The following is a 17,419-nucleotide window of genomic DNA, read 5'->3' as shown; positions in this document are numbered from 1 at the left end:
CCTGAGCTGTTGGATGGCTGTATGCAACAGTGTGCATTGGCATCGAGGTGCTTGCGCCTACCCTGCCTCCCATTGCGGCCCCTCCTAGCCCTCAGCCTGCGGTGTGGACTCCGACGCCGCTTGAGGCCCCGGTGTCAGCTGCCACCCAAGCCGGCACTCCCTCGATGTTGTTGGAGGAAGCTTCGCTGGAGTCGAGATGGGAGTTGATTTCTGAACGCCGCTCTCGAGGGCATGGTTCCTCGGCACCGAGGCAGGTTTGGTCTCGACAATTCCATCGGGAGATACTGTCTGACACCGAAGAGGAGCTCTTATAGGATTCAGAGAAGGATCCCAGGTATGTTTCCTCAGATGAGTCTTATGGGATTCCCTCTGAACCCTCCTCTCCACCTGAAAGGAGAAAGTCTCCTCCGGAGAGCCTTTCATTTCCATCTTTTGTAAAGGAAATGACTGATGCCATTCCATTTCCTTTGGAAGTGGATGATGAGCTCAGGACCAAGATGCTTGAGGTCCTGGACTACACATCTCCTAAGTAGGCTGTGACTGCACCTCTCCACAAGGTACTCAAGGAAGTTCTTGTCGGGAACTGGGAGTCTCCACTGTTGGTCCCTGTCATGTTCAAAAAGATTGACAACCAGTGTTGGCTCCATGGTGCACCTGGTTTTGATAGACTTCAGTTGCCTCACAATTCCATGATGGTTGAATCCGCTCTCAAAAGAGCCAGGAGTTCCAGGGACTATGCCTCTGTGCCCCCCAGGCAGAGAAGCTAGAACCCTGGATTCTTTTGGGAGGAAGATGTACCAGGCTTCAGTGCTCATTTCCCGTATACAATCTTACCAGCTGTTTGAGTGTTTACTTGCAAAACTTGGTGCGTCAGCTGTCTGATTTGGTTGACACGCTCCCTCCGGAGCAGGCCGAGCCTTTTCGTCAGTTGGTCAATCAGCAGAAGGTGTGTCAAAGTTCTTGACCAGGGGCACTTACGACACTTTTGATGTGGCATCCAGGATCTCTGCTCCAAATATAGCAATGTGCAGACTCTCATGTCTGCATGTTTCTGACTTGGAACATTCTGTTCAGCAGAGGATGGCAGATTCCCCTTGCCAGGAGGATAACCTTTTTTGGAGAGAAGTTCGAAGAGGTCGCTGACCAAATCAAAAACACACTGATTCCATCTCTTCTGTCTCCCCTGGGTGCCTTCTGTATCAACCTCCTCAGCTGGGAGGACTTTTGGCAAGCCAAAGAGGAGTTCCTATTACAATCCTAGATGTAGGTACAATGCTTCGGCTCACCAGCCTACTCAGGCTCAACCACAGTGCATTTGTTCATGTCAACAGCATGTGCCTAAGGCCCTGTTGCTCCCCAGGCAAAGTAAGGGATGAGATTTTGACTTGCTGCAGCTACGCTCTGCTGGAGACAAAGTGTCCATCCTGGATGACTTGCTGGTCGGGGCGAGGGGGGGGGAGGCAGAATTTTTTCACCTCTGACAGGTGGGTTCTTCAAATAGTCCATCTCGGATACTCCCTCAATTGGTATCTCAAACCTCCAAATTGCCCACCGAGAGCTCATTCATTCAGCTTTCATCACAGGCAGGTACTTGCAGAGGAACTCTCTGCCCTTCTGAAGGCCCATGCAATTGAACATGTTCCACCAGGGGAAGAAGGGCAGGGATTCTATTCTAGGTACTTCCTTGTGCAGAAGAAGACACGGGGGATGCGTCCCATCCTAGACCTGAGGGCCCTGAATAGATTCCTAGTCCGAGAAATGTTCAGGATGGTTTTCCTGGGCACCCTTCTCCCAATGATTCAGGAAAACGATTGACTATGCTCTCTGGACTTAAAGGATGCATATACTTGCATCCCTATACTTCCCAGCCCACTGGAAGTATCTGATTTTGGCTGGGAACATATCACTTTCAGTACCGCATGTTGCCTTTTGGCCTCGTGTCAGCTCCCAGGATCTTCACTAAGTGTCTAGCTGTAGTTGCAGCATCGCTACATAGACTGGGAGTCCATGGGGCTCATTTTCAAAGCACTTAGCCACCCAAAGTTCCATAGAAACCTATGGAACTTAGCCTCCCAAAGTGCTTTGAAAATATGCCTCTATGTGTTCCCATATCTTGATGATTGGCTGGTGAAGAGCACCTCGGAGGATGGTGCTTTAGAGTCCATGTGGATTGACTATTCGGGTGCTCAAGCTACTTGGCTTCATTTTAAATTACCCCAAGTCCCATCTTCACCCTAATCAACACACAGAGGGTTTGAGCCTACCTCCCGGAGACGCGTGTAGACAGTCTTGTTTCAGTCATGTCCAAGTTTCATGCCTTTCAGCGGGTCACAGCTCGGCAGATGTTGAGATTGTTGGGCCACATGGCTTCCACAGTGTAAGTTACACCCATGACAAGTCTTCACATGAGATTGGCTCAATGGACCTTGGCTTCTCAGTGGTTTCAAGCTGTGGGGAGTCTAGAAGATGTCATCCAAGTGTCCCCAGAGCTTGTACGCTCTCTTCAGTGGTGGACCATTTGATCCAATTTGACTCTGAGACTTACATTTCAAATTCCTCAGCTGCTGATGATGGATGCATCTCTCCTGGGATGGGGAGATCATGAAGATGGGCGTCACACTCAAGGTGCTTGGTCCTCCCAGGAAACGAATCTTCAGATCAACCTCCTGGAGCTTTGGACGATCTGGAACACCCTAAAGGCTTTCAGGGATCAGCTATTTCACCAAATTGTTCTCATCCAACCAGACAAACAGGTTGCAATGTATTACACCAACAAGCAGGGGGGCACTGGATCATGCCCTCTGTGTCAGGAGGGTATCCAGATGTGGCATTGGGCTTGTAAACATGGCATGCTCCTTCGAGCCACTTATATGGTGGTCAAAAACAATACCCTGGCTGACAGACTGAGCAGGATAATGGCAGCCTCACAAGTGGTGTCTCGATATGTGCATAGCCCTCAAGATCTTCTGAGCATGGGGCACCCCCTCGGTGGATCTTTTTGCCACTCGGATCAACCACAAGGTCCCTTGATTCTGTTCCAAGCTTCAAGCCCACGATAGATTAGTGTCATATGCCTTCCTCCTCAATTGGACAGGTCTTCTGTACGTGTATCCTCCAATACCTATGTTGAAACTTGAGCAAGACCGTGGAACCATGATTCTGATTGTGCCATACTGGCCGTGGCAGATATGGTTCCCTCTTCTGGAATTATGCTTCAAAGAACTGTGGAGATTGGAGTGTTTTCCAACCCTCATTACTCAGAACAAGGGGTCACTTCTACATCCCAACCTCCAGTCTCTGGCTCTCATAGCTTGGATGTTGAGAGCCTAGAATTCGCTTCCTTGGGTCTTTCTGAGGGTGTCTTCCGAGTCTTGCTGGCTTCCAGGAAAGATTCCACTAAGAAGTGTTACTCTTTTAAATGGAGGAGATTTGCCATCTGGTGTGAGAGCAAGGCCCTAGATCCCCTTGCTTGCCCTACACAGACCCTGCTTGAATACCCTGGACACCTATCAGAGTCTAGTCTCAAGACCAACTCCGTAAGGGTTCACCTTAGTGCAATTAGTGCTTATCATCAATGTGTAGAAGGTAAGCCCAGCTTTGGACAGACTCTAGTTGTTTGCTTCATGAGAGGTTTGCTTTTGTCAAAGCCCCCTGCCAAACCTCCACCAGTGGCATGGGATCTCAGTGTTGTTCTCAGCCAGCTGATGAAAGCTCCTTGTGAGCCACTGAACTCCTGCCATTTGAAGTACTTGACCTGGAAGGTCATTTTCTTGGTGGCTGTTACTTCAGCTTGTAGGGTCAGTGAGCTTCCGGCCTTAGTGGTGGATGCACCATATATTAAGTCATCACAACAGAGTAATCCTCCACACACCCTAAGTTCCTGCCCAAGCTGGTGTCTGAGTTCCATCTGATCCAGTCGTTTGTCTTGCCCATCCTGGCGAAAGCAGCTTGCACACCTTGGATGAGCGCATTGGCCTACTACATGGGCAAGGACCCACAGACAATCCGCACGGCTTTTTGTTTCTTTTGATCCCAACAAGATGGAAGTCGCCATTGGGAAATGCCCCATTTCAATTTGGCTGACAGATTGCATTTCCTTCGCTTACGCCCAGGCTGGGCTGGCCTTGGAGGGTCATGTCGCTGCTCATAATGTCAGAGCCATGGCTGTGTCGGTAGTTCATTTGAGGTCAGCCTCCATTGAAGAAATTTGCAAGGCTGCGACGTAGTCTTCAGTCCACACATTCACATCACACTACTGCCTTGAGCAGGATGCCCAACGTGACAGTTGGTTCGGGCAGACAGTGTTGCAGAATCTGTTTGGGGTCTAGAATCCAACTCCACCCTCCTAGGCCCATTTTATTCTGTTCCAGGCTCCACTCTCATTCAGGTTAATCTGTGTTATGTCCTCACTGTTGTGAGGGCCAGTTGACCAATGTTTGTTGTTTTTGGTGAGCCTGGATGCTAGGGATTCCCCACTTGAGAGAATAGAGAAGCCTGGTATTCTCCAAGGACATCAAGCTTTATATTCTCACAATCCCTACCACCACCCCTTGGGTTGTGTCCTTTTTTTATTTTTACTTTTTTTTTTGCTATAGTATTAAACTGAGGAGACTGCGTTTGTGCGACAGCCGGAGAGGCACTTGTGCATGCGTGGTGGAGTGTGGCTCGCATTCCACGAAGCTCTCATTTAGCTTTGGTAAATTCCGGACCGGGCAATGCAGATCAGCGTTGTCCACTTGTGAGAATATAAAGCCTGCTGTCCTGGGAAGAATACCTGCTACAGGTAAGTATCTTTGCTATATCTTAAAATAGGTGCATGTTACATATATTAGATATAGAGGCTGACTATAACTCTGCATCCACATAACTCTTTAATTGGATGTTGCCAAGCTTCCTATATCTATCTGATTAACTGTACATACTCTGTCCCCCATTAACTCCCATCAGTCATCTTGAGGGAAGAGCTGATGTCGCCATAGACCTATTTCAGTTTAAGTATTCATCTCTGTTTATGCACATTGTTTTTTTTTTTTTTTATTGCATTAATAAAAGGAAAACAAAACTTGTTGAATAACCCAACACTGACCTGTGATTAGAGTGGGGGATTATAGTAAAGCATAGACAGACACTGGCCAGTAGGCTCTGGGATGATTATTGTATGTTGTTTTGTGAAAAGTGAAGGATTCTTCATTTTTAGTGAGGTAATGTGAATTTGACCTTTTGGCATCATCTTGTACTTTATACTACCATGTACATACCAGTATACTCAACACAGACTGGCATCTTCCCTGAACTTGTCTTTATAGTCCTTGGAGAAACATCAGATTCTGGATAACTTGCTCATGCTCCACCTTCCCTCTTTCAGCTCTGAGAAACCTGAGATTCCAGGCAGTAAAGAGTTGAAGGGGCGAACTCATCCCTATTATCAGGTCCTGGTGGATGCCCGCGACTGCCCTCACATTGTGAGTAAAGCCTTGTACAATTTGCTTGGCATGCCATTGGTGGGTATGTATGATACTTTAAGCATGTGATCTGATTTATTGTGCATGGATGCATGATACATGTCACATCCAGTATGAACAAGTGATGTCTGACAGGCATTGATGTAGCTAAAATGTATACATAAAAACCTAAAATTTGTCAAGAAAGGACTGTTTTGTCCCCCTGCCATTGATAACTGCCTGCTGCATTAGAGGTTTTAAATAGTTTTGTTGTCATACCCTTGTTCCACTAGTAAGATTCCTATGTGTCTGTACACTTGATCTCTGCTAATGTCTTGGAGCTTATAATCTCCACTGGAAGTCTTTTCCAGGCCTCCTAATGTGTGTAACTTATTGAGTACCCCAGGTATGATGCTGTTCCTGAGCTTCTCCTGCCTCATTGTTCAGACATCCCTGCAGATCCCTAACACAAGGCCTTCAGACAACTCTTCTCCTGTCCCGGGGCTTCTGTTAGGGAAAATTATGTATGAGGGCAGTACATTAGTGTTAGTGCACTAGTAAAAACTGAATTATTGTGTGTAGGGATAAAGTAGATATTGCAACTTGTACACATACATACATGAGAGAGATAAAAACATTTCTCTTTATTTCGCTTGGTGATAAACACTCTCTGGCTTATTAATTGAAATAATCATAAATTTCACAACAATAAGGGATTCAATTTATCCCATGCTTATCACGTAATGCATATACCTATCCCCAGTAAAAATGTCTCTCTCCCTTCCCCTCTCTGATTGGAAGCCTCTCACCGTGGCCTAGAGCAAGATCCTCTGCTTCTTCCTCTTGGCTGGGGTCGTTTCCTCAATGGCACATCTTTCTGGTTCCTCAGTTGGAGATCTTCAGCTGTCTGGTATCCTGGAAATCTCTTATTGTATCATGTTTGTGTCCATAGGCAGTAATGTCTTTTGCATGTCATTGGCTGTAGACAGGTAAAGGTAGATGCAGTGCCTTGCTGGCACTTTGGTTCAGATCTTAGAGACAGAATGGTGTGACCTGATCATGGTCGCAGTATCTGTTGTTTTATTTATTTATTGCATTTGTATCCCACATTTTCCCACCTGTAAGCTCAGTGTGGCTTACAATATGATATGAATAATGGAAATACAATTTGTTACAACTTGGTTATGGATTACATTGTGCAGAGTTATGTGAGACAATCGAAGTATCGTTAAGGAATATAACAATGGAACATAAACATTGAAACATTGGAAGGAGACAATGGGAAGCTTAAAGGGCAATATTAAGGCACGAAGACATATGGTATACATATTTCTGTGAGTAAAGGTATGAGTGATGTGAGATTACGGGGGATGAGAGGTCAGAAGTGGATGTATGATGCATTAATGAACAGTGAGTGTGATCTTTATGTGTTTTGGCTCTTTCCGTAAATTTTTTCAAAAAGATGGGTCTTCAATAATTTGCGGAAGGAAGCTTGCTCGTGGATTGTTCTTAAGTTGCGCGGCAGTGTATTCCAAAACTGCGTGCTCATGTGAGAAAAAGTTGACGCGTGTAGCGTCTTGTATTTCAGGCCCTTGCAATTAGGGAAGTGGAGGTTGAGGAAAGTTCGGGATGATCTTTTGGCGTTTCTGGGTGGTAAGTCTATTAAATCAGACATGTAGGCTGGGGCTTCGCCGTGAATGATTTTGTGGACTAATGTGCATACTTTAAAAGTGACGCGTTCCTTGAGTGGAAGCCAGTGTTGTTCAAGGCCAGTACATTTAATTATTTATCACATTTGTATCCCACCTTTTCCCACTGATAGCAGGAGTGTAGCTTATTATGCACCTCCTCCTGGTACATGATCTTTACTTGCAGAGATGGCTGGAATATTTCTCTCAGCTCACTTAGAAGAAATATTAAGGTCCAGTTCAGAGGCTTCAATCAGGATCCCTTGTCCTAAATTTCCTATTATATACAAACCTAACACCTATTGCCATCCATGCTCTATCATTTATTTATCTGGGATTTATTAACTGCCTTTTATGAAGAGAGAGACGCCCAAGGCAGTGTACATGTTGACACAAAACTTACAATTTTATTAACAGCATATGATAATAGAAAATGACCAAATAAGCATAAATACAATAACACTTCATAGGCTATGACCCATAGTTCTCAGCTGTGCCCTCTCTATCCTACTACATTTCTCCAGCTACCTTTCAGACTCTTGTACCACTTCACTTACCCCACCACCATCACCAAAAACAACAATTTGGGACCTTATCCACACTTTAAACTCCACAGATGACCTGAAGATTCATCATGCTTCACTCTCCACAGATCACCTGCTGCTTTACACCCTGGGACTTCTCCCCCTTACTTTCCACAGACCTCATTGCCTTTGCTATGCACCTCAGTATCTTTCTCACATCACTCTTTGTAGACACGTCCCTACGATGTCTTCATAGACCTCCTTGTTGAGTATTCAACAGTTAATTAAACTAGTTCAACATTCACAGAGGAGACTCAATCTCTAGTTTCTAACTATTTAAAATACACAGTTAAGAACATAAGAATAGCCATACAAGGTCAGACCAATGGTCCATCTAGCCCAGTATCCTGTTTCCAACAGTGACCAAGCCAGGTCAAAAGTACCTGGCAGAAACCCAGATAGTAGCAGCATTCCATGCTACCAATCCCAGGGCAAGCAGTGGCTTCCCCATGTCTATCTCAGTAACAGACTGGACCTTTCCTCCAGGAAGTTGTCCAAATCTTTTTAAATCCAGATACGCTAACTGCTGTTACCGCATCCTCTGGCAACAAGTTCCAGAGCTTAAATATTCATTGAGTGAAAAAATATTTCTTCCTATTTGTTTTAAAAGTATTTCCATGTAACTTCATTGAGTGTCCCCTAGTCTTTGTACTTTTCACTTTTACCTGTTCTACACCACTCGATTTTGTAGATGTCAATCATATCTCCCCTCAGCCATCTCTTTTCCAAGCTGAAGAGCCCTAACCTCTTTAGCCTTTCCTTATATAGGAGGAGTTCCATCCCCTTTATAATATTGGTTGCTCTTCTTTGAACCTTTTCTAATTCTGCACTATCTTTTTTGAGATACGGCAGCCAGAATTGAACGCAGTACTCAAGGTGAGGTCACACCATGGAGTGATATGGAAGCATTTTAGTATTCTTGGTCTTGTTTACCATCCGTTTCCTAATAATTCCTGTTTGTTTTTTTGGCCACAATCACACACTGGGCAGAAGATTTCAGCATATTGTCTACAATGACACCTAGATCTTTTTCTTGGGTGCTGACTCCTAAGGGGGAGCCTAACTTTAAGTAACTTTGATTTGGATTATTCTTCCCAATGTGCATCACTTTGCATTTGTCCACATTAATTTTCTTCTGCCATTTGGGTACCTGGTCTTCCAATTTCCTTTAGTCTTCTGCAATTTTTCACAGTCTGTATGTGTTTTAACAACTTTGAATAGCTTTGTGTCATCTGCAAAATTTAATTACCTCGCTTGTTCTGATTTCCAGATCATTTATAAATATGTTAAATAGCACTGGTCCAGTACAGATCCCTGGTGCACTCCATATTCACCCTCCTCCACTGAGAAGAATGGCTACTTAACCCTACCCTCTGTTTTCTGTCCAGTAACCAATTCCTAATCCATAACAGAACATTGCCTCCTATCCCATGACTTTTTATTTTCTTAGGAATCTCTCATGAGGAACTTTATCAAAAGGTTTCTGAAAATCTAGATACACTATGTTAACCGTCTCACCTTTATCGACATGTTTCAAAGAAATGAAGCAAATTGGTGAGGCAAAACTTCCCTTGGCTGAACCCATGCTGACTCTGTCCCATTAAATCATGTTTGTCTCTGTGTTCTGTAATTTTATTCTTTATAATAGTTTCCACTATTTTGCCCGAAGTCAGGCTTGCCGGTCTGTAATTTCCCGGATCACCCCTGGAACCCTTTTAAAAAATAGGCATTACATTGGCTACCCTCCAACCTTCAGATTCTATGGATGATTTTAATGACAGGTTGCAGATCACTAACAGCAAATCAGCATATTTCATATTTGAGTTCTTTCAGTACCCTAGGGTGCATGCTAGTCAGTCTAGGTGATTTACTACCCTTTTAAGTTGTCGATGTGGCTCAGTAAGTCTTCCAGGTTCACAGAGATTTCTTTCGGCTCCTCCGCATCATCATCCTTGAAAACCCTTTCTGGCGTAGGTAGATCTTTTGCGTCTTCTGTAAAGATGAGACAAAGAATTCATTCAGTCTCTCTGCTATGGCCTTGTCCTCCCTGAGGGCCCCTTTTGCTCCTTCATGATCTAATGGTCCCACGGATTCCCTTACAGACTTTCTGCTTCTGATATACCTGAAAAAGTGACTTACTGCAAGCAGGAAACTGAAACAAAAGTAGCAGGTAGAGTCTGTCTGAATTGTTCTTCTGTAGCTGCTCGACTGCTGTGGGGGTAAATGCAGGATGAATCTGAAGTGATGAATATTGAGTTGCTGAATGTAGATCTGGTGAAATGATAGACATGCAGTAAGGGGGGAGAGGAGGCTCCTGATACCTTGCCTATAGAACTGAGCCAAGAAGGAGATTTTCTGCAAGGGGGAGGGATGTAGAGGACTTCCCAAAAGGATAGGGTTCTGGAATTGACAAATAGGGTCAAAGGTTACACCTGGCTGAGGTATAAGCAAAGCAGGTCTCAAAGAGACTGGATAGATCACATGCAACATTTTAACCTGTAGGAGTAAAGTTTAAACCAAAGTAGGAAGTATGTTACATTAGCTATTGTATGTCTGTCCAATACAAACTCTAAGCATGCACACACAACAGTGGGGGCAGAACAATCCTCACATGCTCCCCCTGCCCCGAGACCTCTCCTTACCATCCCCAGATTCTTTGCTCCTGTTGCTCTTGCTTTCATGGAGAAGTTCCCTTCCATCTTCACATACTAAGTTTTTATACTTTGGTCTCTTGTCTGTAGAGAGCACAAACTGAGGCTGTGACGTTCCTTGCCAGCCATGATGACAGTCAGGCTCTGTATGCCATCCCGGGTAAGACGAGGTCTCCACCCTATTAATGCTAATAGGTTCTGTGCCTACTTCCTATTTTTCTTTGTTCATCTTGCAGTCGAGCACTGTCACTTATACTGTTTCCTTGTTCTTTCTCTTTTCTGTCTTGTTCTTGTGCTTCTTTCCACTCTTTCTCCATCTTAACCTCCCACTTGTCTTCTGCTTCATTCCCTCTTCCCTATCCACTGCAGGTCTGGATTATGTGGGACATGAAGACGTGCTCCCTTACACTTCCTCTGACCCCCTTCCGATACGCCATGATCTTTTTCAACGCTTCTTCATGCACAGCCCTGAGAAAGGTAAGAAACTTGCAGATGAAGGTGCATCACTATTCCGTCTGGGTATCATGAAGTGCCTGTATCCCTTATTTCCTTTTGTAGCTCTGCTGGAGCACCGATGAGTAGAAACGGTTATTAATGACTTGTAAAGGTGACTTTACCCTGGATTCCATCTCCAGATCTTCTCCTCAGGGGCAAATCTACGTTGGTTAATTTGGATTTTGGATTCAATATTCGCTTTTCCAAATATGAGTGCCAAGTAAGTTACATACAGATTCATTAAGCATTTCCCTGCCCAACAATGTTACATTTGGGAAATAAGACAAACAACCATTTGGGAAATAAGACCATTTTATATAACATAATACACCCACTAAGGAACAATGGCAATGAAGTCCAAAGAGCTAGAACATCCAAACAATTTTTTTTTAAGCAACACAGTTTAATTAGCCTTATTTGCATCCATCACCTGGCTGGTAAGTAAGTCCCCCAGATATTTCAATTTGGATGGCACCTTCTGCAAGGGAAAGTTTACTCCCCACTCCCTCTATTAGTACCCCTCTATAGCCATAGCTTCCGACTTATCAAGGTTAAGACGCAAGCCAGAAACCCTCCCATGTTCACCACTCAACATAAAAGCTGCAAAAGAAAGGGCTTAGGATGAGTTAGAACAAATAACATATCATCTGCAAACACCATACACTTCATCTCCACCTCGCCAATTTATAAGCCTTACACCCCCTGATCTGCCCATAATGCTATCAACAAGGGTTCCAGAGCCAGCACAAACAATAACAGCGACAAAGTGCACCCTTGATGAGTATCTTGTGCCAAAGAAAAGTACTCAGATCCCGCCATTGATCAGCACTGCTGACAGAGGATTAGTATACAGAATTTTTATCATGTCCAAGAAAGGACCACCCATACCATATTTATCCACTAAAAGAAACAAACAGTCCCAATGGACACTATCAAAAGCTTTATGGGCATCCAGACTGACTACTAAAACAGGAATTTTCTCAGTGCCATGACCCTGCAAACATTCCAGACTGCTTGCCGACACTTCACAAAGCCCACCTGATCAGAGTGTATAAGCCGAGGCAAGATGTCTGCCAACCTAGTAGCTAGGATCTTAGCCATAGGCTTAATCTCAAAATCAGTAATGAGATAGGGCGATACGACTCCACTGATGTGGGATCGCGACCTGGCTTAGGCAGAACCACACTGATGGAACAACAGGCATGTGGCGAAAATGCAGCAGCCTGACAAACCTGTCCATACTTGGCCGCCAAAGGCAAAGAAGCATACTCTTGTAACATTTTGTAAAACTCTGCACTCATGCCATCTGGCCCAGGTGATTTCGCCAGGGGAGCCTGCTTTATGGCACTAAGAATTTTGTGGACCGAGATCATGTTGAAACTTTTTTATTAAGAAATAAAATAACAAGCTGTACAGCGCAGTTAAGTGAAAAACAATAGCAAATCACTTCAGACAGCTATATATAAATTTCAGAGATAATATACTTCTTATACATAAGCGTTAATACCCTCCCTAATTCCTCCCCCCTCCCTCCATGTTAGAATGAGCAACCAGAAGTTATTGTCAACTTAATAATGCTCCAATACTGTATTATATTACCCAACTTTCAAAGTACTTTAAAGAGTTAACAATCAATAAATAGTCAAAAAAGTAAAAACAGGAGGACATTGTACACTTACACCTCCCCCTTCCAACTTAACAGTAAAACTGCATCCAACTAGCCCCATCTTAATCTCCCCTACCCCACAATGTGACACCATTTTTAAAGAGGTTCATTGGTTCCCTGTTTTTGGATGAAGTTTAAAATCTTGTTTTTTTACTCCTGTTTGCACATTTTCTGGCAAATCTTTTGATCCCCTATATCTTGGACCAAATCATCTGGTCATCCCATCCTTGTCAAGGGCAAGACTGGATTCTACAAGACAATAATCATTAAAAAAAAAAATTCCTGGCACCCTTGTTGTGGAATGTTATTTAGTATTTGAGGATGGAATTTAAAGATTTATTTTTTTATGTTGGCTTTTGCAGATACATAGGCAATTGGAGGGTGTGTGCAGCTGCACAGTAGGGACTGCGGAATGGCTCTGAGATGGTGGTTGTTAGATGTGCATATGGGATATTTATTTTATATTGTTTTTGGTATATATCTTGATGCCAGTGGTGTATCCAATCAAGTTGTGTGTGTGTTGCGTACACATTCCTTGACAGCCCCTCCCTCCTGCCCATGTCTCCCTTCCCAGCCTCACAAAGATCTGCAATACCCTCTCTCCTGTGCTTTAAAATCACTTCCAGTCTTCCCTGGGGCTTTCTCTTAACTGTCCCGCCACTTCCTGTTTTCTGAAGGGCGGGACTTCTCAGAGAGCTCTAGTGCAGGAGTGCCATTGCCTGAACGAAGACTAGAAGGTATGGTAGAGGGGAGGAGCGGCCGAAAGGAGGGAATTGTCAGATCTTTGCTGGGAAGAGAAGGGAGAGATGTGGCAAGAGGGAGAAGGGAGGAAAATGCAGAAGCACCCCCCTGCCAAAAATTCCTGACTATTCTACTGCTTGATGCTGTTTGTTTTTTAATGGTTTTGATTTGTGGTTTTTGTTTTATGTAATCGTCTAGAGGAACAAAATATACTCATATTGTATTACATTAGAAGGATGATGAGGAATAGGACCCCCCCCCCCCCACACACACACACGCACATGCATAGCTGTGAGTGGAGGTAAAAGTGGATTTAAAATCAGTGTATGTTGGGATTGGGAGAGTAGAGAGATTAGGAGATTAGGCCCTTCCATGCTTTATACTTTGTAAATTTAAGAATGGATGCAGTGTTTGCTGGGATAGACATCTTTTCTTAGCTGTCAGAAGAAGAGGAAATAGAGAGTTTTGGTTTATGGTTGATTTAGATCCCTGTTAATACAAAATATTAGAAGCCATATGAATGTTACCACTAGGACTAAATACAAAATTTAAGATTGAGTCCACTAGAGGGAGAGAAAGTACCTGTATATAACATGTAAACATGCAAATTGCTTTGGTGGTAACACAGAAAGGCAGTATATCAAATATGACTCTTACCGTTGACCCTTACCAAGTTAATGTCTGGCAAACTGTAATTTATAGAATTAGCCATTAGTCTGTCCAGCAGTCTGCAAGTTCTGTAATTAATCAAAAGTCCTAATATAAACACACATGCTCACATAGCCTGGCCTGTCTGGCAGGCTACACAGGGGACCTAGGAGGCTAGATATTTATGTTCAAGATGATGACAGATCCCTATTAATTTCTCATGCCTAAGTTGAGATCTTGTATGTTTAAACGCAAAGCAGGAAGATGAAAAAGTACTTTTCCGAATAAGTTAAAATCTTGCAGGCGGTCAGACTCTGTGGCTGCCAGCTGAGAGGTATTTTTAGCAGGGTGAACAGGAAAACTGGGCAGACTTGATGTGCCAGATAGCGAATGATACGTACCTGTAGCAGGTGTTCTCCGAGGACAGAAGGCTGATTGTTCTCACGACTGGGTTGACGTCCACGGCAGCCCCCACCAACCGGAACAAAACTTTGCGGGTGGTCCCGCACGCAGGGCACGCCCACAGCGCATGCGCGGCCGTCTTCCCGCCCGTGCGCGACCGTTCCCGCTTAGTTGAATGACAAGCAAATTAATGAGTAAAACGCAACTCCAAGGGGAGGAGGGAGGGTAGGTGAGAACAATCAGCCTGCTGTCCTCGGAGAACACCTGCTACAGGTATGTATCATTCGCTTTCTCCGAGGACAAGCAGGCTGCTTGTTCTCACGACTGGGGTATCCCTAGCTCTCAGGCTCACTCAAAACAAGAACCCAGGTCAATTGAACCTCGCAACGGCGAGGGTATAACAGAAATTGACCTACGAAGAACAACTAACTGAGAGTGCAGCCTGACCAGAATAAATTCGGGTCCTGGAGGGTGGAGTTAGATTTAAACCCCAAACAGATTCTGCAGCACCAACTGCCCGAACCGACTGTCGCGCCGGGTATCCTGCTGCAGGCAGTAATGAGATGTGAATGTGTGGACAGATGACCACGTCACAGCTTTGCAAATCTCTTCAATAGTGGCTGACTTCAAGTGGGCCACCGACGCTGCCATGGCTCTGACACTATGAGCCGTGACATGACCCTCAAGAGTCAGCCCAGCCTGGGCGTAAGTGAAGGAAATGCAATCTGCTAGCCAATTGGAGATGGTGTGTTTCCCGACAGCGACCCCTTTCCTATTGGGGTCGAAGGAAATAAACAATTGGGCGGACTGTCTGTGGGGCTGTGTCCGCTCCAGATAGAAGGCCAAAGCTCGCTTGCAGTCCAGTGTGTGCAACTGACGTTCAGCAGGGCGGGTATGCGGTCTGGGAAAGAATGTTGGCAAGACAATTGACTGGTTAAGATGGAACTCCGACACCACCTTTGGCAGAAACTTGGGGTGAGTGCGGAGTACTACCCTATTATGATGAAATTTTGTATAAGGAGTATGAGCTACCAGGGCTTGAAGCTCACTGACTCTACGAGCTGAAGTAACTGCCACCAAGAAAATGACCTTCCAGGTCAAGTACTTCAGATGGCAGGAATTCAGTGGCTCAAAAGGAGGTTTCATCAGCTGGGTGAGGACTACGTTGAGATCCCATGACACTGCAGGAGGCTTGACAGGGGGCCTTGACAAGAGCAAGCCTCTCATAAATCGGACGACTAAAGGCTCTCCAGAGATGGCTTTACCCTCTACACGATGATGGTAAGCACTAATCGCACTAAGGTGATTCCTTACTGAGTTGGTCTTGAGGCCAGACTCTGATAAGTGCAGAAGGTATTCAAGCAGGTTCTGTGTAGGACAAGAACGAGGTTCTAGGGCCTTGCTCTCACACCAAACGACAAACCTCCTCCATTTGAAAAAGTAACTCTTTTTAGTGGAATCCTTCCTAGAGGCAAGCAAGACGCGGGAGACACCCTCCGACAGACCCAACGAAGCAAAGTCTACGCCCTCAACATCCAGGCCGTGAGAGCCAGAGACTGAAGGTTGGGGTGCAGAAGCGCTCCGTCGTTCTGCGAAATGAGAGTCGGAAAACACTCCAATCTCCACGGTTCTTCGGAGGACAACTCCAGAAGTAGAGGGAACCAGATCTGACGGGACCAAAAAGGCGCTATCAGAATCATGGTGCCGTGGTCTTGCTTGAGCTTCAGTAAGGTCTTCCCCACCAAAGGTATGGGAGGATAAGCATACAGGAGGCCGGTCCCCCAATGGAGGAGAAAGGCATCCGACGCTAGTCTGCCGTGTGCCTGTAGTCTGGAACAGAACAGAGGCAGCTTGTGGTTGGTCTGAGAGACGAAAAGGTCCACCGAGGGAGTGCCCCACTCTCGGAAGGTCTTGCGTACCACTCTGGAATGGAGCGACCACTCGTGCGGTTGCATGACTCTGCTCAGTCTGTCGGCCAGACTGTTGTTTACGCCTGCCAGGTATGTGGCTTGCAGAAGCATGCCGAACTGGCAGGCCCCACGCCACAGCCAGACGGCTTCCTGACACAGGGGGCGAGATCTGGTGCCCCCCTGCTTGTTGATGTAATACATTGCAACCTAATTGTCTGTCCGAATTTGGATAATTTGACAGGACAGCCGATCTCTGAAGGCCTTCAGTGCGTTCCAGAACGCTCGGAGCTCCAGGAGGTTGATCTGAAGATCCTGTTCCTGGAGGGACCACAGTCCCTGGGTGTGAAGCCCATCGACATGAGCTCCCCACCCCAGGCGAGATGCATCCGTCGTGGGCTGCGGAATTTGGAATGGACGTCCCAGGGTCAAATTGGTCCGAATGGTCCACCAGTGCAGTGAATTGCGGCAACTGATGGAGAGGCGGATGACATCTTCTAGATTCCCGGTGGCTTGACACCACTGGGAAGCTAGGGTCCATTGAGCAGGTCTCATGTGAAGGCGAGCCATGGGAGTCGCATGAACTGTGGAGGCCATGTGACCCAGGAGTCTCAACATGTGCCGAGCCGTGACCTGCTGAGACGCTCTGGTCTGGGAAGCAAGGGACAGAAGGTTCTGCGCTCTTGAATTCAGCAGCGCTCCTATGAATTCCAGAGATTGGACCGGCTGGAGATGGGACTTCGGGTAATTTAGCACAAACCCCAGCAGCTCCAGAAGGTGGATAGTGCACTGCATGGACCGAAGGGCTCCTGCCTCTGAGGTGTTCTTGACCAGCCAATCGTCGAGGTACGGGAACACGTGCACTCCCAGCTTGCGCAAGTACGCCGCCACCACCACGAGGCACTTTGTGAACACTCGAGGCGCAGAGGCGAGCCCAAAGGGCAGCACACAGTACTGAAAGTGCCGTGTTCCCAAACGGAATCTGAGATACTGTCTGTGAGCTGGCAGTATCGGGATGTGAGTATAAGCATCCTTTAAATCCAGGGAACATAGCCAATCGTCTTTCTGAATCATGGGGAGAAGGGTGCCCAAGGAAAGCATCCTGAACTTTTCTTTGACCAGGAATTTGTTCAGGCCTCTCAGGTCTAGGATGGGGCGCATCCCCCCTGTTTCCTTTTCCACAAGGAAGTACCTGG

At 45.6% G+C, this 17,419-nt stretch overlaps 1 protein-coding gene across 1 annotated transcript in view; it reads left to right on the top strand.

Moving 5' to 3' along the window:
- LOC115473939 (polymerase delta-interacting protein 2-like) overlaps positions 1–17,419 on the top strand; it is a 55,486-nt gene that overhangs the window by 24,944 nt on the left and 13,123 nt on the right. Inside the window, exons 4-6 of the mRNA XM_030209144.1 lie at positions 5,366–5,462; positions 10,455–10,524; positions 10,734–10,841. Coding sequence (XP_030065004.1) covers positions 5,366–5,462; positions 10,455–10,524; positions 10,734–10,841 — 275 coding nt within the window. The remainder of the gene's footprint in view (positions 1–5,365; positions 5,463–10,454; positions 10,525–10,733; positions 10,842–17,419) is intronic.

Source organism: Microcaecilia unicolor, chromosome 7, assembly GCF_901765095.1.
Source record: "Microcaecilia unicolor chromosome 7, aMicUni1.1, whole genome shotgun sequence".
Lineage (NCBI taxonomy): Eukaryota > Metazoa > Chordata > Amphibia > Gymnophiona > Siphonopidae > Microcaecilia > Microcaecilia unicolor.
This window is presented reverse-complemented; position numbering and strand designations above follow the sequence as displayed.